Source organism: Plecotus auritus (genome assembly GCF_963455305.1).
Source record: "Plecotus auritus genome assembly, chromosome: 9".
NCBI classification, from domain to species: Eukaryota; Metazoa; Chordata; class Mammalia; order Chiroptera; family Vespertilionidae; genus Plecotus; species Plecotus auritus.
In genome coordinates, this window is record NC_137783.1 from 52,561,924 (window position 1) to 52,584,518 (window position 22,595).

At 53.9% G+C, this 22,595-nt stretch overlaps 1 protein-coding gene across 1 annotated transcript in view; it reads right to left on the bottom strand.

Annotated features, from left to right (window-relative positions):
• The window catches only part of ZCCHC24 (zinc finger CCHC-type containing 24), a 56,626-nt gene extending 40,358 nt beyond the window's left edge, over nt 1–16,268 (bottom strand). Inside the window, exons 1-2 of the mRNA XM_080641980.1 lie at nt 15,866–16,268; nt 4,642–4,842 (exon numbers count right to left, since the gene is read on the bottom strand). Coding sequence (XP_080498106.1) covers nt 4,642–4,842; nt 15,866–16,108 — 444 coding nt within the window. The 5' untranslated portion in view covers nt 16,109–16,268. The remainder of the gene's footprint in view (nt 1–4,641; nt 4,843–15,865) is intronic.
• Nucleotides 16,269–22,595: the final 6,327 nt, after the last annotated feature.

The following is a 22,595-nucleotide window of genomic DNA, read 5'->3' on the forward strand; positions in this document are numbered from 1 at the left end:
TCAGAAAACACCCTGGGATAAGTTAAAATGAAGATAGGACATTCCAAAACCTACGGAATGCAGCTCAGAGGAAAACGTGTAGTTGTGAACATCAACGTCGTTGGTAGGGTTATGTGACTTTAAGTGAAACACGAATAACAAACCAATTTCTTCATGGGCTAATTGATATACACAAGAGTTAACTTTCGATGGCATCTCATCAATGTTACAATGAAGGCACATCGAATGATGATGTGCTGTACATATGAGAAGGAAGAAAGAATGCAAAGTCAGTAACCCGACCTTCCACTTCAAGAAACTAGAAAAAGAAGAGAAAATAAATTCAAAGCAAGCTGAAGGAAAGAAATACAACGATTAGAGTGAAGACTTAAAAGCAAGGACTCAGAAGAATATTTGTACACCCATGTTCATTATAGCATTATTCACAATAGCCAAAAGGTGGAAGCATTCCAGTTTTTCATTGATGAATAAATGGATAAACAGAATGTGGTAATCACACACACACACACACACACACACACACATTATTCAGCCTTAAAAAGGGAAGTAAATCGCCCTGACCAGATGGCTCAGTTGGTGGGAGCGCTGTCCATGCACCAAAAGGTTGTGGTTCAATCCCTGATCAGGATGTGTGTACGGGAGGCAACCCATTGATGTGTCTCTCTCTCATATCTCTCTCCCTCTCCCTCTCCCTCTCCCTCTCCCTCTCCCTCTCCCTCTCCCTCTCCCTCTCCTTCTCCCTCTCTCTCTCCCTCTCCCTGTCTCTCTTCCTTTCTCTCTAAAATCAATAAAAACTTATCCTCAGGTAAGGATATAAAAATAAAGGAAGGAAGGAAATCTTGTCATGTTATATCGTGAATGAACCTTGGGGACATTACTAGTATAAGTGAAATAAGTCAGTTACAAAAGGACAAATACTGTATGATTCCACTTATAAGAGGTTCCTAGAGTAGTCAAATTCACAGAGACAGAAAGTAAAATGGTGCAGGGGCTGGGGGAGAGAAAGAGAGGGAGTTATTGCTTAATGGGGACAGAGTTTCAGTTTTGCAAGATGAAAAGAGGTCTGTAGATGGGTGGCGTTGATGGTGGTATAATAATGTGAATGTACTTAATGTCACTGAACTATACACTTAAAAATGATTAAGATGGTAAATTTTATTTATATGTATTTTGCCATTATTTTTTTAAAAAAATAAACTGGAAAGCAATAGAATAGAAAATAGAAAAATAATAGAGGAACGTAACTAAACCCAATGTTGGTTCTTAGAAAAGTTCAATGAAATTGACAAAACTTTACCTATCTTGACCAAGGAAAAAAAGAGAAAAGACTCAAATTACCAGAATCAGAGATGAAAGAGGGGTACATTAATACTAAGCTTACAGAGATAAGAATTATAATAGAATAGTATGAACAACTGTATGTGTAGTTTATGTCCTAGAAAGATACAAATTACAGAAACTGACTCCAGAAGAAATAGAAAATCTGAGTAGACCTGTAATAAGAGAAGAGATTGAACCAGTAATTTAAAAAACCTACCCACAAAAGAAAGCCCACACTCTGATGCTTTCACAAATGAATGTCACCAAACAATTAAGAAAGAATTAATATTAATTCTCACAAAATCTTCCAGAAAAGAGAATGGAACACTTCCCAAATCAGGAACTAATGAATGAAACTTGAAAACGATATGTTAAGTGAAAGAATCTAGGCACCAAAACCACATAGTATATGATTCTATTTATATGAAATGTCAAGAATTGGCAAATCTATAGAGACAGAAAGTAGATTAATGGTTTCCTAGGGGCTGGGGAACAGAGGGTGACAGCTAAAGAGTGTGAGGTTTCTTTCTGAGGTGACGAAAATGTTCTATAACTGAATTGTACACTTTAAATGGGTAAATTATATGGTAAGTAAATTATATCTCATTAGTTATTACCAAAATAAGCATTCCACTTTTAAATATTACATATTCTGAGATATTTATAATATTTTGTTTGAGCAAAGATTTCCAGGCCTTATAAAAGCCTTCTTCACACATCCCTTCATTCAGGAAGGTTTGCGCTGAGCACCTGCTATGTGTGATCTCTTGGGCGGGCATGGGGGTCAGACAGTGAGGGGTACAGAGCTGAATCTATCCCAGCACTGCCCCTGAGCTTGTGGTCAGGTGAGGAGTGGGGAGCATCCAACCACATTCCAGCCTGCCAAAATACCTAGTACCTTGCCAGGAGGGTGCAGTGACCCACAGCGGAAAAACAGTGCTAGCCAACATTCATTAAGTGCCCACTGTGTGCCAGGCACTGCGCTAAGCACTTTCCATGCATTGTTTCATTGGACCCTCACAATCCTATGAGTTAGTGTCCTCATTAGCTTCTTTTTACGATGATGAAATTGACGTTTCCAGCCTTTGTCTTCTACCTCTTGTGAAGGGTGGAGGGCGGTCGTTGGGCCTGCAGGAGTCCCAGATAGAAGCAGGTTTGTGATGGGGCCAGAATGGGGCGTCTACCCATTCAAGGGAGAAACTGAGGCTCCACAGGCCATGGGTGTCTCACCTGGTGGCACGGGTGCTCAGGGAGGCAAAGAGCACAGAGGTCCCAAGACTGGGGTGCCCATATTCCCTGCCCGCTCCTCAGCACTTCACCTCCCTGAGGCTCTGTTTCTTCAGCTGTAAAATGGGGCTATTACTCCTAATTCCACCAGAGTGTTAAGAGCCCTGCACAAGATAAGTGAACTCACACTGTATAATCCACATAGAGGAAGAACCAGGTTAGCCCTGTGCTGGCAAGAGAGGCGCTGAGGGCAGGGACCCCCTGCCCACATTTAGAAGATCTCTGGCCCTGTCTGGAGAGGGCAGTGCGATCACACACACGCCCCTGCCCCAGCCCCTCACCTCTGACTCACCACCCGTTGCCTTGGGATACGGGTCATGTTGTGGGAGGATCTGCCACTCTTCTCCCATCAACCTGCCAGCCCCACTCAAGCCCTCCTCCTGGAAGCCTTCCCAGGCTGAGCCCAGCGTGAGCACACCTCCTCGGCCCAGCGTCTGACTGTCACCACCTGGGGGGAGGGAATAAATTCCTGGATCCTCCGGATCAATGGTCCTGTGTAGTCCTTGACTCACACGAAGCATCAAGTAGCACGAGGCTATTATGAGCACTTGGCACGCTGGGTAGCTGTGAGACTGAATGAAATGATGCTGGAGGACCACTCATCCCCACGCCTGTGTCCTGCTCTGCCCCCTCCCAGGCTGCAGGCAGGGAAGGATGGAGGGAAGTTTTGAGGTGTTGCTGTGCATGACTGAGAGCAGAGAATTCCTCTGCGAGGGGCTCAGCTGGGGAGGGGACTAGGGGGTGCTGTCCATGGACGGGCCACGAACACAACTCTGACCAACTGGGTCCTGAGTTGCTCGTTTGGCCCTGGTCCTACTCAGAGACCCCCTGGAGGGCGGGGCCTCACCTTCTGCTGAGATCTCGGGCCAGGGCCCTGCTGACTCCGTATTGAGGGGAAGACAGGCCCACGGGATGTGGATGTGGAGAACGGCCACAGTGAGTGGGTCGGCTGCCCCTACTCAGGAACCAGGGAGGGCCTTCTTGCCTGGGGTAGAGGGAGGCCAAGGTCCCTGACATGAATCACAGGGAGGGGGTCTCACTACAATGCAGCTCTGGGAGGCCTGCGCGTCTGGGCTTTTCCACGCTCCCAGGCCGCACTGATTGGCCACGCCTGGCTGTGCGTGAAGCAGCGGGGACAGAACGCAGGGCACGGCCACTGTGAGGGGAGTGATGAGCAAGAAGCACATCTCAGCCTCCCAGGCCTGCGGGGGCCAGCCCCACCCAGCCATGCCCTCGGCTTCCAACATCTGGAGGGTGAGACAGCATGGGTTTTCTGAGTTTACAGAATTCCATCTCCATTACATACACAAAATAAGTAGTACCACATCATAAAAACACTGGAAAATATGAAAAAATAATAGGGGAAAATCACTGATAATCTCGCACAGCATTTAAAACAACTGTTGACCTCTCTCCCCAGGATTCCGACTCACCTCGTGGGTGGGAGCTGCCCCAGCGCCCCACCCCGTCTCGGTGAAGCATTCGGTGACAGACCCCCAACCTCCTACTCCCCTTTCCTCCCCCCACAGTGCCTTTACCAGCCCCATGGCGGGGCAGCCCCCTTGCACTGCTGGCAGCAGGCTGAGGAGGAAGCCTGGTGCAGAGCAGGCAGAGGTGGGTCTGGGGGAGGGGAGCACATCTGGATTCCTGGCCCAGTGCCCGCATTCCTTCCCTGTGAGTGCGAGGAGATGGGGTCTCAGGAGAGAGCTGTGAGGAGGCTGCTGGCCCCTGTCCCACCTCACGCCTCACAGTAACAAGACCCGCCCTGGCAGGAAGACGGGTAGGGACTTGAAGGTCCAAAACCTCATTTTGGGGTCTCCCACCCAGACTGCTGCCTAACTAGAACAGGTCCACGCTGGGCCTCTGCCCCACTCACACCAGCCAGCTTCCTCAGAAATACCAGAGGGGACAAGAAGGTGGAGACCAGAGAGGGCCACCTGCTCCTGGAAGGGGGCAGAGTGGGGCTGCCCATCCACAGAAGCTGCCCACAGGGCAGAGGGGTCCATGAGCCGCACCCGGGCCAGGCTGCCTTACCTGGGGGCAGTCCTTGATGTAGTGTCCTTTGTTGAAACACAGGTGGCACAGGTAGTTGGGTGGGGGCCTCTTGCTGGGCTTCCGGGTCTCAGAGGTCAGGGTCAGGTCGGAGAAGTGCTCGGTGAGGGAGCTGAGGCCGTCCGCGATGTTGTTGAGGGAGCCGTAGGGCGAGGCGCTCTTGTACACGCTGCTGTTCAGGGCCTGTGGGGACAGAGGCTGTGAGGGCCCAGAAGGCCTGACACTCAGTCACAGCCACGACCAGGGACATTTCCATGGGCCCGCGCACTCACACACACAAATTCACAATGACCCCGATGCCCACGGGCTCTGGCCTCCTGGAGCCTGGGTTCAAATCCAAATCTCGTCGTGGGTCCATGGGCAAGCCAGTTAGCCACTCTGGGCCACAGTGGCCGTCTGGAAAACGGGAATAATGATATCTGTCTCCTAGGGTTTCTAGAAGATAACAGGAAGTCGCAAACATATAGCACTCGTCTCCTGCCGGCACTTGGAACCACTCGGTTGGTAGAGGGCAGTGATGGCGATGACAATGCGAGTTATTATTACCATTAGTTCTTCTCCACCCACTGCCAGGAGATACGCAGGTCAGCAGAGAACCACCTGCTGGGTTAGGGGCTCTGCCACTCACAGGTGAAGGGCTGGAGACAAGTCCCTTATGTCAGAGCTGACTCGGTTTCCTCCACTTGTAAGGAAGCAGAACGTCGAGGGCAGCATGGTTTCCACCGGGCAGAGAGCAGCCTGAGAACCAGCGCTTTGCTGGGTCTCCGGCAGCACGAGGCCTGTGCAGAGTGTGTCCGGGGAGCCCAGGGCCCAACCCGGCCGCCTCTCTGGGAGCCCAGGGAGGAAGTGGCCCACCTCTCCCACCTCTCTCACCTCTCCCACCTCCAGCTGACAGGAGCCAGATGTCTCGCCTGGCTTCAAAGCAGACGAGGCCCAGGCCCCCTCCTGCTGTATACACCCTCTATTTATAGGATTCCCCAGCTCCGCGGCCAGGCACACTGGAATTTGGTGAAGGTGGGGCCTGTGGTGAGGCCATGGCTCCCTTTCCTGAGTCAAGGCCAAGACTGGAAAGAGGCAGCTTCCTCAGGAGGGTCAATGACAGGCCTCAGCATGGGCTTGGGCACCCTGACCCCAGCTCAGGTGCCCGAGAACTCCGGGAGTGAACGGTGGCCTTGGGGGGCCTTGGGTCTAATGGAGAGGCCTTGTTCTCGGGAGTCTCCAGGTTGATGGGCGAGGAGAGGCCCTGAGAGGAAGTTGCCTCTGGCTGCCTTACAAAGGTGGGGCAGACACTGGCCCAGGGTGGCAGCAGTCCTTTCTGTGTCCCCTCAGTGTGAGAAGGGGAAGGAGGTGAGCTGAGAGCCCCCCCCCCAAGGGAGCAGGCACCCCCACAACCAACACAGACCCCACTGCTCACACATGTCTACCTCAGCCTCCCTACTTTTTCCGTCTCTGGGGTCTGGACTTCCCTTCTAGAGGACACAGCCCTCACCATCTGGGTGCTACACTCTTCTGGAGCCCCTGCCGTGTGACTGCGGCCTGCCCTTCCCTCTCTGAGCCTCTGTTCCCTCGGGCAGGTTTGCTCTGGAGCCTAGGCCTGGAAGGGAAGACACAGACCATGTCCCAGGCAGCCCAGGCCCCACACAGTCGCCTCCAGCCACTGGGCACAGAACTCGAAGGCTGCCAATAGCCATCTCTGCTCTGCCACTGCCCAGTGCTACCATGCCACCCTGGACCAGTGGAAGATACCACCCAAACCCGCAGGTCTGAGGGCAACTCTCCAGGCCTCAGATGGCCCAAGATGGGGTGGTCCACCCTGAGAAACAGAAGGTCCCCATCCCTGGATGTGTGGGAGCCAGTACTGAACAACCTTAGGGGTATGGGAGGGCTCCGGTGGGAATGGGGTGAGATGATAACTGAGCACCTACTTTGGACCAAGCCCTGAAAACGTCACACATGTTAAGACAGCTGATGCTCACAGCCCGATGAGTCACTGTCTCCCTTTGCGGATTAGATGAGTATGTTCCAACTTGTATTGAATGGCCTGGGAAACTTCTAACAAATGCAGTTCTCTGGGCCCTACTTCAAACCTAGCAAAACAGCCACCTGGGGCTGAGCACCTGGACTCTGCTTTGTTATTGTGCTAAACGATACACACATAACATCTATCATTTTGGCAATTCTTTTTTTTTTTAACATATTTTTATTTATTTCAGAGAGAGAGAGAGAGAGAGAGAGAGAGAGAAATATCCATGATGGGAGAGAATCATTGATCGGCTGCCTCCTGCATGCCCCTTACTGGGGATGAGTCTGCAATCCAGGCATGTGCCTTGACCGGGAATCAAACCGTGACCTCCTTGTTCACAGGTCAATGCTCAGCCACTGAGCTATGCTGGCTGGGCTCGAATCTGCATTTTTAAAGCTCCCCCAGGCAGTTCAGTACAACCAGCCCAGTGTCACCTGGGGGAACACCTGAACTTTCCAACTGTCAGGTCTCTCCTTAGATGGACTCTAGGCCTCTCCCCACCCACTGGCCTGAGGCAGGGCAGCTCGGCCCAGCCTCCCAGAGAAAAGTTCATCCAAACAGAAACTTGAAGCTCCAAATGCGTGAGTCACCCTCACGGCTGGGAAATGCAATTACACAAATAACAACCCTCTTTCCCCCCTTTTCTTTTCCTTTTCTTTTCTGGATGAGATTTAAGCAAGTCCACAGGAATCAGGACTGTTTTGGCAGCAAATTGTCGAGAGGAAGGGGAAGCGTGTTGGGTGCCAGAAAGTGCATGAAGTCCCCCCTGCAAACCTTCCCCTTGTCCTGTGGGCATGCGCCCCTGCCCATGGCCCTGCTGGTATCCCTGGGCAGCCTGAGGCCTCTGAGCAGCCTGCCCTCTCGCTGGCAGCTTGACACCTCACGAGGGTCACATTTTGCCCTTATCATAAAAGCAGCTCCTGGTCAGAGGGCAAGCCAGAGCTCCCCTCCTCACTGCTTCGCCCACCCTAGCTCCGTGCTCTGGCCTGTCCCTCACGGTGCTCCAGCCCAAGTCAGGATGGTACCACCTTGGAGCTGGAAGGAGAGGTGAGCTGACACAGCCTCACTCTTACAGATGGAGAAACTGAGACTCAGACCCAGGCACACAGCCAGGCAAGGGCCAGGAGGCCTGTCAATGTTGCAAGGGTGGGTGGGGCAGCAAGCTGTTTCCTCTCCGAAGTCCCAGGAGGAGCTCGGGCCATGGAGGTGAAAGGTGAGTTGGCCTCGCGGCCTGCAGCGACTGGATGGAGAAGAGGCCAGGACACCGCTTCCTCCCTTCGGGTTGCAGAGCTGGGCCTGGCCTCTCGGGTTTCCCATGTGCAAAATGTAAAATGGAGCAGGGGAGGTGGGCAGGCTTGACAACCCCTGCAGCCCCACTTTCTTAAGGTCTGACACCCAGGAGCTGACAGATACCCCCAGAGCCCAGTGTGCAGTCAGCACTCAGTCTGTTCTAGGTTCTGCCATCTCAGGCCGAGGGCAAGGCTGGGCAGCCCTGCCTGCATCCGTCAGCCCCTAACTCTGCAACAGCCTGGTTGCTCCTCTCTGCATCCCACGGAGCAACTGCTTTCCTACCTCCGGTTCTGCACTTGCTGGCTGCCCCCAGAGGCCCTCTCTGTGCCCATCCAAACCTCCTCCAGGACCCAGCTGCTGACAAGGTTCTAACCTAGTGGTGGGGCCTGGAAACCATCCCTTCCTCTTACTCAGGCCTCGGGACAGTGTGAAAAGCCCAGATTCAGGTGCTCCTGAGGCCCCACTAGTCACAGAGGCCCCAGCCTCCTCCAGGGGGCTCCTGGGCCTCCCTGCCATAGTCCTGCCCCTCAATGCTATAGGTGGGGGTGAGGAACACCCATGAGTCCCCTGCCCTTGCCTGGAGGAGCTCTGAAGTCTCTCTGATCTCTTTGCAAAGTGATGCCTCCTCGTCTCCACAAAGCTGGACATCCCTGAAGGCAAAGATTCTGCAACTCTTGTCACTCCAGAGCCCAAACGATTGGGCTGCTCCTTACACCGGGACGGTCCTGGGTGCCGATCCCCATAGGCAGGGGAGGGCCTGGGAGTCCCACTTGACAGGAGAGGGAATGGATGCCTTAATACCTTGAAGGGTTTAGGTTGAGGCCTCTGAGTTCCTGTGGACTAAGTCAAAGGGTGGTCTCACCTCAGATTCATCTGCTCTGGGCACTGGTTGGGAGCAGCCCCTAGTGTGATGGGCGGAAGCCTCTGGGCCATCAAGGCCCTAATCACCAGCCTGGGAGGGGAAAACCATTGTCCTTCCTCCCTGGGTCAGCGGCCCAAGCAGCTAGCAGGAAGAGAGGAATCCTCACACCACACTGGGGGACAGAGTCAGACTCCTGCCCATTGCTGGCACCTCTCCAAGGTCTGGCTTGGCTGCTGGGGAAAGTTAGATGGGAAGACATCTTAGTTGTGTCACATACTTGACTAGAAACTCTCCCATTCTTAGTCCTTGGCATTGTTTTACTGAACTGGAAACTGAGGCTCAGCAAGTTGCCCAAGCACGTGGACGGCCGAGAAGAGATTCACACGCATCCAGGTCTGGTGGCCTGTCCTACGTCAGCCACCACTCGGCCTCCAGGGCTTGGCTTCCCCTCCGGGAAGGGGAGCCAGAGGAAAGCGCCAGGTGTGAACCACTCTTCTTGGCACAGAGGCCTCCTGACATCATACTGCCAAGCCCCTGGGCACTGGCAAGATGAGGCACCAGCTTTTTTGGGCTACGTGAGGGATCTGGGTCCTGGGGTTGGATTCTGCTGAGGGATTTGGGGTACAGGGCAGAGATTTCCAGGGCTGACTCAGCCTGCCAAGCTGTGCTCCCTCTCTCCTCCCACCACCCCCCTTTTCCCCGCACCAGGACAGCAAGAGGGCAAAGTAGGTGGGAGACAGGCCAGGATTAGGGCAGGTGGGCAGAAGCTTCCGAGACCAGCCGAGAGGGAGAAGAGCCCTGTGCAGGGCAGAAAGGTAGGACTGCTGGCGGACATGGAGCAGCACCTGCAGGGAAGGGCATGGAGGGGCCAGGCAATGACAAGGGCAGCGTCCAAGGGGGCCTGGCACAAGCAAATAATGAGCCCTGCCCCACACCCTGAGATGGATCCGGAGGGGGAAGCCCTGATGCTAATCTCCAGCTTTGTGGGGGTTCTTTCATCAGTTGAACAACTGCTTTCTTATCCCAAAAGTCTCCCCTGGATGCTCAACACAGACGCGCGCCCATGCTTCTCTCTTTGAGACAAGAAACCATTCATCTCACGAATGACTCCACCCCTTCTCCAAGGGATCTGCACATCTACTCCTTACATCTACCTGGGGCTCCAGGCCCGGAGTCAAGTGCACGCACGCAGGCATGCACCCTGTACACACAAGCAGAGGCGGATGTGGGCTGGGCTTGGGGAGAGGTTGTCAAGGCAAGGAGTTGGCCGATGGGAAAATGAAGGCCCACCTGATGGAAGGCTTCCCTGGCCGAGGTCAGACCCCAGCCCTGCTCCTGTTTGCTTCCATGGTTCAAGCTGACCTGTCGGTCAGGAAGGTGGCAGAGCTGGCAGCCTCACCAGGCAACCCTTCACCCAGGACCCCCAAGGATACTATTGCCTCCTGAGGTCCATTCTCCCAAGACGTGCAAAACACAGTTCCCCAAACACAGCCAGTGCTCAGTGAGACAGGCTAATTTTAAAAAGCAATCCATGTTCTTTTTGGTAGGGGAGGAGCAGGGAGAGAGAAATGGGAAAAGGATCAGGAGGTAGAGGAGCAGTGGCAGCAGGATAAGGCATAGAGGACACAGGGGGACCCCTCCCCACCCAGTCCTTCCTACTCTGGCCCAAGTCACCAATCACGTGACAGGTGCTCAGGTTTCACAGCCATATGCCCTCTGCCCAGCTAGCGCATCAGCACTGGGCACCAGGCTGCCTCTCACTCCTGGAATGCATTCGCTGAATGAAAGCAGAAAGTGTGACTGAATCTGAGAACTAGAAGGGACCCTAAGATTTACTCAGTCTGGGCTACCACTGAGGCTTGCAGCTCCAATAGCCGGGGGCCTTGATTAGGGCTTCATTGTTGACATAAGGTGCCATGATCCTCTTGAAATCATGCACAGCCATGTGTGTCTGTGTGTGCGTGTATGCTGTGCTCTGTGCGTTGTGGTAAGGAGATAGACTCTAGCCATCTTCAGACTCTCAAAGAGGTCGATAACCAAGAAGGTTAAGAACCATCAGCATTATCTAGGCATCTGTTGGGACTGCTCTAGGGATAAGATTTCACCATCTCCCAAATCACCTCTTTCCAATTAATCAAGATTCCATAAACAATTCTTCTGTGAGATAAAACAAGAGGCTAAGGGACTGAGGAGAGCTTTCACATAGTCACATGTCTAGAGGGAGAAAAGAGAAGGTTCAATTCAAGTCATCTTCCCACACATCCACCCAGTAAACGTTAACTGAGCACCTAGTATGGCCTGGGCATTGACTAAGCATTGGATGCTAGGACTGCAAAGATTCCCACTCTCTAAGTACTGACAACAGTGCTATTGAGACAGACACATACAGTGTGCGTTTCATGGCAAGACCAACTGTTAAGACATGCTTTACCGGAAGTGCGTACGATTCTTCTGTCATGTATAGAAACTGGAGGGACAGAGAAGCTAGAGGAGGTGTGCTCCCCGTGACAGCCAGATAAAGCCTCTCAGAGTAGGGGCTTGTGCCATAAAGAAGTAATCTGGAGTCTGTCGGTTGTACACGAGCAGGGAATAGCATTTTAGGTAGAAGTAAGAGCAAGTGCACAAGCTTTGAGAAGTGGGACTGCCTGGAGTTTTTAGAAACCTTGAGCAGACCAGTATGGCCAGAGGACAGAATAAAATATTATACACCACCACTACCACCACCACACACACACACACACACACACACACACACACACACACCAGCATCCTGAGACCTAGGCTGGAGCCCTGGGTCTCAGGATGCCACCGATTTCCTGTTTCATTCTCCTTTTGAAGAGCCTTAGTTTCCCCATCTGGACAATGGGGATGCTGCTGCTGATTAGTAATTACTAATGCTGCTTGCTTTCCTCACTCCCACCTGACCCAAACAGTCCCTGAGGTGAGGTCTCCTCTCTGAGGCTAGGCCCACTCAGTTAACTTAATTTGATGGGAAGGTCAGGCCACCTCAGCGAACAGGGCCTCAAATGATGGTCCTCCTTGCTTGAGTCAGAGCTCAGATTCCCAAGGGGAAGCTGAAGGGAGCCAAGAATCCTCTCAAGCTGCTGGACCTGCACCCTCACCCCACCCACACAGACTGCAAGGGCTGCTGGGAACAAATTCAGCTCCTGAAGCCCCACTCTTAGGCCCAGTGAGGCAAACTCTCATCCTCACACAGGTATATGGCTTTGTTCTGCACATCCACACCAGTCAGATGATCTCTTGGCTCATCTATACCTTGGAGGGCACAGGTAATAAGTCAAAACCTTCAGAAGACTGTCAAGACCTGGGGCCCTTTTAAACAGGAGCCCACAGTCGCTCCTCCTGGGGTACTAAGAGCCCTGTTTATGCAGAATTGCTGTTAAGCCTGTGACACCCTTGCTGCTGTTCTCAAATCTCCCACGGGCCAGAGTGATAAAGAGGAGGGTCCTCAGGGCTGCAGAAGACAGTGCTGGGACCTAGGTTCACAGCTCCAGGAGGAGCCTCCTAAGGGTAGGAACTATCCAACAAGGGAGAGGTCTGCCCGATGGAGCATCTCCTGGGCTTGGAGATGTCCTGACGAACACTGGTAGGTGTTCCGTGCCAATAATGTGCTCCAGTCAAATAGGTATGAAAAATGTGGGGTTGAAGAAAGGTTAATCTGTTTTGTGCCACAGGACTTCTCAGAGCCTTTCTTTACTGTGCTAGAGGGCGTTGTGTGTCTCCAAAGGAAGGACAAATGCATTTGAGTCCAAAGTCCTCCCTGACCCCCACAAAGCATCACTGACCTTAAGGCCACATCTTCAAGCCATACCTGTCCCTGGAGGAAGAGGAAAAGAAACTGGCTGCCCTAATCGAACCTGGGCTGGCACAGCCATAGCTCCCCTCGAGCGGGTACAGGGACTACCCAGTAGGGTCCCTGGGCATCCCTCTGAGGAGCACAAGAGCTAATGCTCAGCAAGGTGGTACGTACTTTTCTGGAAGAGGAATCCCACAGGATGCACACTGCTGTGAATTTTAATTCCAAACAAAACTTGGCAGGGAAGACCCCAGGCCTCCCAGCCCTGACTCCCTCTAAGAGCTGCCTTCCTTGGGTACCTGGAGAGAAAGATGTGCTAAGCCAAGGCACTCAGGAGTCTCTCTCCAAGGACATATAGTTGTCACAGGGGTTCATAATGCCAAGTTACTAAACCCAGTTGCCTTAAAAAAAAAAACCAAAAAAAACTGCACAAAAGACCTGTGCCTGCTTTGGCCTGGCACCCTCACCACGAGCTGAGAAGCTGAGGAGCAACCCCAGGCATCCAAGTCACCTGCTGATGCTCCTGCACTTGCCCATGAACTCTGCCATCTCTCTTCCTTGCTCTGCTTCCAGGGCCAATGCTCCACTCAGAACCCTTGGCTTATCTTCAGTTTCCAGAGCTGAGGTTCCAGGGGCACAATGGGCTTCTGTGCCCCCATGTCCCCCCCTCCCCCCCCCCCGCCCAAATCCCAGCTGCATTCATGGTGTTTTGCTATTGTGGTGGGAGCAGCCTGGGGGTGGTGCAGGAGGGGGTGGGCTCTTGGCACAGAGACTGGCGCAGACAGGCCGTGGTCAGCGGTCAGCATGCAAGTCACATTCGCAGGCACTGCCACCGGGCCTGCCAGCCTTGCACAGAATGGCAATGCTCCTGGGCCCCTGGGTCCTTTCATAGAGTCCCCTCCGGGCCACACACGACCTGGTTCCTCTCCGGCCAGCCCCTTGGTAGCATTCAGGTGGGGAGGATTTTCTCTTGCCTTCTCAGCCAGTTGCTATTTTGGAGCCACATTCGGTCACCAGCCAAGTCCTAGATGCAGGAAAGGCCTGTCCGCAGCAGCACAGCTGGGGCTCCACGAGGGGTCAGGAGGCAAGTGGCTGGGAGGCGAGATGGGTGAGCCCAAAGCCAGGAGGGCCTTCTGAGAGTCAGCAGGCACAGCCTCCAGCCTTTCCAAGGAAGCCACCGGCCTCAGAGCACAGGGGGGCCTCTACTGCCTCCCTTAATGCACATCCTTCCCTGTTTGTACAGCTCTCAGACCCCATGCACCCCTCCCTGAGAACAGCAGACACGGCATGTAACAGATGGGTTATCTGAGGCTCCCCCAAAGTCAGGCCCCAGGGAAGGAATGTGCCTCTTTATAGGGAAACTGAGGTAAGCAGCAGTGCAGTGACAGGAAGTCTGGTCTCGCTGAGAGCCAGCCAAGATCCTGGGCAACAGAACTTTCCAAGAGGAGGCACACCAAACTCCTCCCACAGGGGACTCCTAATGGCCCCAAACTCCTTGTTCTCAGTGGGCAACAAGGCCACACCATAGGGTGGGGGCAGTGGAAACTAGCAGGGGCTGATTAGGGACCCCCATGAAATCCCGCAACCATTCACCCTGTATCGTCCTGTCTATCTTCTAACCTGGGCCCCGTGAGCCTGTGAATGAATCCCCAGGGGCCCACACGGAGCTCAACGAATGTTTGGTAAGAGAAGACCCACACCCTGAAGACCCCACACACTGTCCCTCCAGATCACTGATCCCTGCAGCCAGTTCCCTGAAGAGGCAGCAAAGCCTCTTACAAGAAAGATTCCCAGCCAAGAATAATTCCTCGTGTGGAGAGTGCTTTACAATTTACAAAGAGCTTTGGCATACAAATTCTTTCTCCTGGCACCAAGGCTGCCACTCCACGCTCCTCTCCTTCAGCTGGGCCCAGCCAGCCCAGCACAGGTCAGCCAGTGCTCCTCTCCGCTCCCCGGCGCTGGCCCACCTCTAGTCCTGAGGCCAGCATGCTATACGTCCAGTCTCCCCTAGCCAATAATGGCAGAGCTGAACACGTGATGGGGCCAGAAAGGGCGATCCTCTGCCTCACCCTTCATCCCCAGTGCACTGGCCTGCACAGGCCTTCTCCCCCAAACGTTCAGGCCTCTGACTCTCCTAAAACTAACCGGTGTGCTCAAGTCTTGAAGGAAAATTACCCTCATGTGTGTCCTCTCCCTCACCCCTTTCCCCTGAACCTTTACAGGGGGAGCTGCCAGAGGGGAGTGAGTGAAGGCCACAGAAGGGTGTCTGCAGTTCACAAATGAAGCAGGAGCAAGTGGGAGTGGGGGAGGAGGAGGAGTCCAGCGGAAGAGTGGGGAGTGGGATGTAGGAAGACTCTGAAGACCCTCAAAAGGGCTGGGAGTTCCTGGCAGTCTGTGTGTTTATGTAGCTGGGAAGATGCACTGCCCCTCCGACTCTGTGTAACTGAATCCACCCAGGAGCAGACTTTGCAAGCAGCCGGCCCAGGTTTCTGGGGAAGGCACTGGCAGCTGGAACCTCTCCCGCTACCAGCCCCCCTCCCAAGAGCTCAAGAGGATTTCCCTTTCATTTCCTTCCAGGCTGGGAGGGCGGGGGACAGCGCAGTCTGTGGGGTCAAGCCCTCAAAAACCACTTCCTATGTGGCTGGGGGAGGGCGAGCAGCTGGAAGACGTATCTGGGGGTCCCAGCGTGCGAACAGCAGGTAAAGTCCTCTGGGCGAGTCACTGCTCTCCAGGGTGCCCTTTGGGTCAGAAACCGCTGAGGTCGACGGAGAAAAGATTTTAGGCCCCCCTGCAGAGGAGCTGGGAGCAGAATCTGCACTGTCCGTCCCAGCGAGTGGTGGCCAAGAAGGGGATGGGGTTGGGTGTGGGAAGGACACTTGGAAGGGGCTCCCCGCCCGGCTGTCTGGAGAGAATCCGGAGCCCCCCGCCCCGTCGCCTCCCTGCCTGCCCCCACCCCCCTCTAGCAGGGCGCGGGGGGCTGGGAGAGGAGACGGGAGGGCCCCGCCCGCGCCCGAGCTGCTCCCGGCTGGGCTCAGCCGGGAGGTGACGCGCTCCCGGCGCCCCGGGGACTTCGGGCAGCGAGTTTGGCAGAGCTGAGCAAAGCCAAGCCAAGGAGGGCCGGGCAATACGGAGCCGGGCCCCGCCAGGAAGAGCGGGCAGATAGGAAAAGGCCCCGCGCTGTCGACGGAGAGCGGGGGCGCGCAGGGGCACCCACCTCTCCGCGCTGCAGCTGGAAGAAGCTGTTGAGATAGCTGGAGTGCAGGGGCGAGCCCAGCTGCTCCGGGCGGCCCTTGCCGAAAGCCAGCTCTGGAGGCGCAGCGCCGGCGGGCGGTTCGGGCCGGAAGGCATCGAAGGCGCTCGCCTGATGCGTGTCCTGCAGCGACAGGTAGACCCAGTTGAGCAGCTGGGCCGGCTGGTACACCGAGGCGCTGGTGTCGATGGCCGACAGCAGGCTCATTTTGCGGCGGCGGTGCCGGCCCCTCCCCGGCAGCCCGCTCGCGCCCCCCACCTCCAGCGGAGGGGCGGGCACCGGGGAGCCTGAGCCCACTGCCCGCCGCCCGAGCCCCGACGGCGATCGCCCCGCGCCCTGCGCGCTGCCTGCAGCCGCCACCGCCGCCGCCGCCACCTCCCCAGACTGCGGCCGCAGCGCGCGCGGGCGGAGGAAGGAGGCAGCGAAAGTTGGGCAGGAAACTTTTGGGCCCGCCCCCTTCGCGCCGCCCGCCCCGCCCCCCGCGGCGATCCGCTATCTGCCTCAACGCTGACCCCTTCGGCGACCGCTCCCGGGGTGGGGCTCACGGAAGCCACGCCCCCTCTGGCTCCGTCCTCGCCTTCCATTGGCTGTCTCCTTGAATATGAAGTAGCCGGACGGGGCGAGTAGGGAAATGAGGCGAAGCTTGTCTAAATATGCAGCGGGTGCTGGCCCGCCCCTGGGCGGCCCCTCCCAGGCCCTACCGCCCCCGCGCCCCCCGCAGTCCTCCGGAGCCTGCGGCAGCTCAGTACAGCCGCGTCCAGATCCAGTTCCTCTCGTTTTGCCCTCAGCTCTCCTGTTTCTCGTTCTTGCCAAATCCTCGCCAATTATTTCATTTTCACTCGTTTTTTTCTTTTCTATTTCCCCACTTTTCTCACACTCTGTCTTCTCCCTCAGACTAATATCTCCTGTGCCCCTTGTCTCTGTCTGTCTCCGTGGCTGTGTCTCTCTCTCGGTGTTTCTCCTTCGTCTTTTCCATTTCCGTCTAGTCTGATGTGTCTGTCTCTCCCTCCCCTCCCAGATCCAGACACGCATACACACTCCTCCCTCCTTCCTCTCGCTATCACCGTAGGACCCTCCCCCGCCCCGTTAATTCCTTCCATCTGCAGAATCGCTTTGCCGGGCCGGCTCTGCCAAGGGGGGCCCGGGTTCCTGCCCCAGGAAGGACTCCCCGCCCCCTTCCCTCGCCTTCCCCCCACCCCCTCTTTCTCTCCTGTTTCTCCTCTGGACCAACATTGCTTCTCCCTCTACCCTCCAACCCACCCCCAACCCCCACCCCCTCTTCAAGGTGCCCTGCGAGTCGCCAAAACACCAGGTAGGTCCGAGGGAGCTCGGAAGACGACTGCCAGCACCACCCCAGGACAACCCAACTAGTCCAAGTTTGCCGAAGTGAGCCCCGCCCCCCACCCCGCTCCCACTGACTCACCTGGAAGCCCTGCGGCCCTCTCACTCCGGGGTAACCCATGCTGCCACCGCTGCACCAGCGCCAGATTCTGACTTAGAAGTTCCTCGAGGGGACCCGAGTCACCTCTCCCACCTGAAACCTGGTGCCATTCTGCCAGCGTCCAAGTGCCAGCTCTGCCACCTTCCAGCTAAGTAACCTAGGCCTGGCACCTAACCTCTAAGACTGAACCTGTAAAATGGGGACAGTCACTGTCCTGCCTCGAGATGTTCGTGAGTTTACCAGTTTGAGCTTGATAATCAGAAGGTATGCCATAAAGGTCAGCTCCCTGCCACCCCTTCACGGGGATTTCTCCCAGGACCTGCATCCACCCACCCCGGTGGGTGCTTGGGCCCGAAAGGACTTCAGTGATGGCCAATGAAGCTCATTCCCACCAGGTCACTAACCAAGAACCCCTTTGATTTTTTCCTGTCTTATTTAATCATATTTTTAAGATTTGTGTATCAAGTGATTTGCAATTACTGATAGAAACCATATCAATCATAAGTAATTTATTTATCAGAGAAACACCTAAACTGTACCCTTTATATTTTAAAACAGTATTAAACCTATTGGTTTAAAGAGAATGGTTATCACACACATTTGTTAAGAATGTGTGTGATGCCCTAGCCGGTTTGGCTCAGTGGATAGAGCGTCGGCCTGCGGACTGAGGGGTCCCAGGTTCGATTCTGGTCAAGGGCATGTACCTTGGTTGCGGGCACATCCCCAGTAGGGGGTGTGCAGGAGGCAGCTGATCGATGTCTCTCTCTCATCGATGTTTCTAACTTTCTGTCCCTCTCCCTTCCTCTCTGTAAAAAAATCAATAAAATATATTTTAAAAAAAAAAGAATGTGTGTGATAACCATTTTACTCCTGAAAATATTGGGGATCATCTCTAGAACTCTGCTGCTATCTTTGAGGTTTGGTGGTAGATAGAATTTGGAACCACTGAACTAGGCTTTCCCTGGATTTTATAGAGAAAACTGCTGTTCAGAGAGGGGACATCTTCCAATTGTACGAGCAGGTAGTTGGGGAGCCCAGAGGAGCCCCTGAGGCACCCACCTCCAGCTAGAGCTTTCTGTCTCTGCCTCCCCTTCCTCTGGGCCAGGGTAGTCTTGTTCGTTTGAAGGTAGTCCTATTCAAATTCAAATTGCTTCAGGGGTCAGGCAGAGACCACCACATATAAGGCAATAAATAGATAGTGATGGAGCTTGTGAACTAAAGAGCTAGCACACAAAACCCTTCTGTCATCGTGCTCAGCCTGGGTTCCCTGTCCTTCAGAGTGACTTGATGCTGTGAGGTTGCTTATCATGCCTGGTGACCAGACTGATGCCCTCTGTCCCTTTCACCCCCCCCTCCAGCCCCCACCCTCACACAAGGCCTGGTGCATACATAGTAAATAATTCAAAACTGTTTGCTAGGTCAGTGGTTAAATAGTCCATCGAGGGATGGTCAGATTATGCTCCCCTTTGAAGACTGAATGGCTCCTTTGGTTTTGTACTTTTCTCCCTCCCCTTGCCCAAGGCACACCTGCTTAGCACGTGGGCTCTGTACTCAGTGGGAGATCAATAAATTTGAGCAACTGACAGGCAGTTCGCCTGGATAGCAGCTGATTGACCTGAGGTCAGCTCCTCAGCTGGCCTCTCAGGATCCCCTGAGACAGCACCTCCTGTAGGGTGGGGGCAGGGTGATGGGTGAGGGTGGCCCCATGGGTGTCAGAGGCCTGGGTACTAGGCCCAGAAGAATGGGCCATAGCCAAACTCTGCATTTAACATGTCAGAGCCCATGCCTTCACTTTGCAGAGATGGAGGCACTACAGCCAGAGAAGGAAAGGGTCTTGTTCAAGCTCACCCAGGAAGCCTGCTGGCTAAGCCACCTGTTGTAACCCACTCCACATCCTAACTCCCGTCTGGCCCTGGTCTGGCCGTCTCCTGTGTGGCAGCACTATCCTCAGAACTGCAGGTGGGAGGGAACTCCCAGGTGAGGCTTGAGTCCCTGCCCCTTTCCTGGTGACTCTGCCCACCCAATGGCCTCCAGAATGGAACAGTGGAGAGAAGACAGGATTTGGAGAAAAGAAATCTCGCTGAGTGGCCTTAGGCAAGTGCCTGCCCTCTCTGTAAATCTCAGTTCTCTCAGTGACTGATGGGGTCAGAGGAGGATGCAAACAGGAAGGCAGTTTGCTAGCTGTGAATAAGCAATCACATGGCAGTATTAATAATTTCAATAAAAGTAATATTCCATTTATCTAGAGTGGTGGTTGGGAGGAGGAGGGTGCATGTAAGGAAGTGTCTGGCCCTGAAGTTGCCCAGGCAACAGGTCTGATAGGTGTTCGGTGGCGTTTCAAACCAAGGGCTTTGAGTTCAGAGAAGCAGGAAGAACTTTAGGAAGAAGAGCAAGCATGTCTTCATGGGGGAATCGGCTTTCTGTTTGGGCTTGAAAGGCAGGCAGAGATGAGCAGAAGAGGAGGCTTCACATCCCTGTGCAAATGGATGCTGCTTATTTCTCTAAAACAACCACTCCCTAACCCTCTTGAACTTGCCCGCACTCCATGCCTCAGGAATAAACAGTGAAGAACACACTGGGAGGCAGAGGTTCCCTCTCCTCTGGCCAGGACTGGGCACTGGGCTCCTTCGGGCTATGTGTTGACACAGAAGGTGTCAGTTTACAGCAGTGATAGCAAAATGGCAAATCCTCTCCCTGCAAGAGCCACTGCCCATCTCCGACCCAGGACACAAATCATCCAGTGCAGAGCTCCTTCCTAGGCGACTTCAGATCCCTTCCAACACAGCCATTTGCGTTGCTGCTAAGGGTGGAATGACCCAGTGGATGAAAACAAACCATCAATCCTTGACTTATATCCGCCCTCCCAGGACCCTTTCTAACCTATACGGTGACATTGTGCAGATTAGAAAAGAGGTTGTCCTCAACTGCAGTGGGCCAAATCTTGTATACTAGTAGAAGGCACCTTTGCGGCCCCATTGTTGCCCGGGCATATGATTTCAGCACCACTAACCCCAGATACCTTTGTGCGGCGCTACGATGGAAACCTTAGGGACAACCTGATCACTTGAGCCCCACCCCCAGACTCTTGACCATAAGAGCGCCACAAAAGGTGGCGAGACCCAGGAATCTTAAACTCTGTACAGGTGCTGAGTTGTGGAAAGTGCCTGGGCTTTTGGAGACGTCCCCTTCCTGGCTGTGTGACATTGGCACGTTGAGTATCCTCTGCTGGACAGTTTCCTCATGTGTAAAATTTTCCCACGGTGGCTTGAATCTCAGGACACAGGAAGGCATAGACACTCAGAAGGCCCTGGCGTCTGGGAGGCCCTTGGGGAGTGCTTGCTTGTTTTCAAGGCTGGACACTGTGAGGTGGGCGTGAGGGGTGTCAGCCTGGGAGTCAGAAGCTCAGGGTCCTTCTCCCAGCTCTCTTTATGCATAGTCTAGGGCAAGCTGGCCAAAGCCCCTGGACCTCTGATTCCTAGAAGTCACAGAAATAGGCCTAACAGCATTCCCTCCCCCCCTCCCCCGTGCTCCCCAAGGAATAGCCCTCAGAAAAGTGATGGGGCAGAGATGGGCCCTTTCTCATGTAGGAGCTGTGGGCAGAAATGACTTTCTTCCTCTCCTTCCAATTTCATATCCACTTTTCTAAAAAAAATAAAAATAAAACCAAAAAAAGGCAACAACAAACCATATAGATTTTATCAACAGCTTCAACCTGTGGAGAGACCCCAGGCCTTTGGGGTTGGAGAGGTGCCTAAACACTCAGGACCAGTGGTCGAGTGTGAACATGTCTTCTGGGGGATGAGGGAGAGTGGCTTTGGAATATGAATGTTTTTAGGCTTAATGGGCATCTGTTTGGAAGATGGGGTTAAGACATTCACCCTAAAGTTGAGTGTGCAGAGCTCCCTACATTGGGAAAAGTCTTCCCAAATCAAATAATGGCAGGGAAGCTGGCTAACGGACATTTTGGAAGGAGTGGAAACTGTCCCTTGGTCACCCCTTGGTCTTCCTTGTCTACTTAGAACCTTTCCCTGGCTGCCCATTAGATAAAGTCCAACCACCTACTGGGCATGATATTCAGCCCTTTATCCCCTGACTTCTGCCTACCTTTCTACCCTAATTGCAGGTACAACCTACCCTCCAACCCCAATACCACATGGGCACCCACCCCTACCCTCTAATGAGACTAAACAACTGGCCTTTCCCCACTCAAGCAAGGCCTTCCTTGCCTCCATACCTTTGCACATGCTGTTCCCTGCCAGGAAGGGTCTCCTTTTTCAGGTTTCCTGGCAGTCCCCTCTCACCCTTCAAGACCCCCCTGAAAACAATTACTTTCTCAAAGAAGCCTGTTGTCATCACACCACCAACACCCACTCTCACCCCCCCCCCGATTAGATATTCTCTTTTATTCTCAGCCATAGGGTGTCCGTATGGTATTATGATGCTTGTGAAATGGTCAGTCCTCCCTTTCACACCCTTACCCCCCAGCACCACCACTGGACTGTGAGCTTCTGTGCCTGGCCCAGTGCTGGATCAGAGCAGGCCCTCTGTTTACCTAATAAATAAATAAATGAATTAAACTCAGGCAGGAGACTGTCAAATCTGGTCCCAGGGACTCCATGGATTGTAGAACTGCAGGGGCCTTGGTAGTGAGAGCTACTAATCACTCCATTGTGCAGCCTCCCTTGAAGTTGGGCTGGGACCGTGGGACTCGTTCTCCATCAGAGGAAGGTGTATAGAAACAGTGTGTCTCCAATGAGGCAGCAAGAGTAGGTGTGGGTTCTCCACATTTTAAATCTCCCATTCTGGTGTGGGGGTGGGGGACGGGGGTGTGAAAGACTCCAAGACAGCAGAGGCCAGACCTCTAAGTCAGCATTGCAGGAGAGTTGGCAGAAGGACCTCTCAGACTGCAGGGTGAGCTAGAAACAGACCTTCTCGAGGTCAGCCACTGCAATTGGGCTTCTCTGTCACAGCAGCAGAGCCTGCTCTAGCTCAGCTAATAGAAGGGCTCAAAGACGATCTGGTCCCAAAACCTCGTTTTACCTGTGTGAAAACTGATGCTCAGAAGAGGAAAATGACATGGCTACCGGTTCTGTGATTCTGAGTTGTCCCTTTGAAAACTACCTGGTGGCAGCAGCCAAGTCTTCTGATTTCCAATGCCAACCGTCCCCTCTCCCTCGGCCTGGGCTCAGACAAGGCCATTAGCCATAAACCCTGGTCGGTAATATTTTTATCTATTTGTTTGTTTGTTTATTA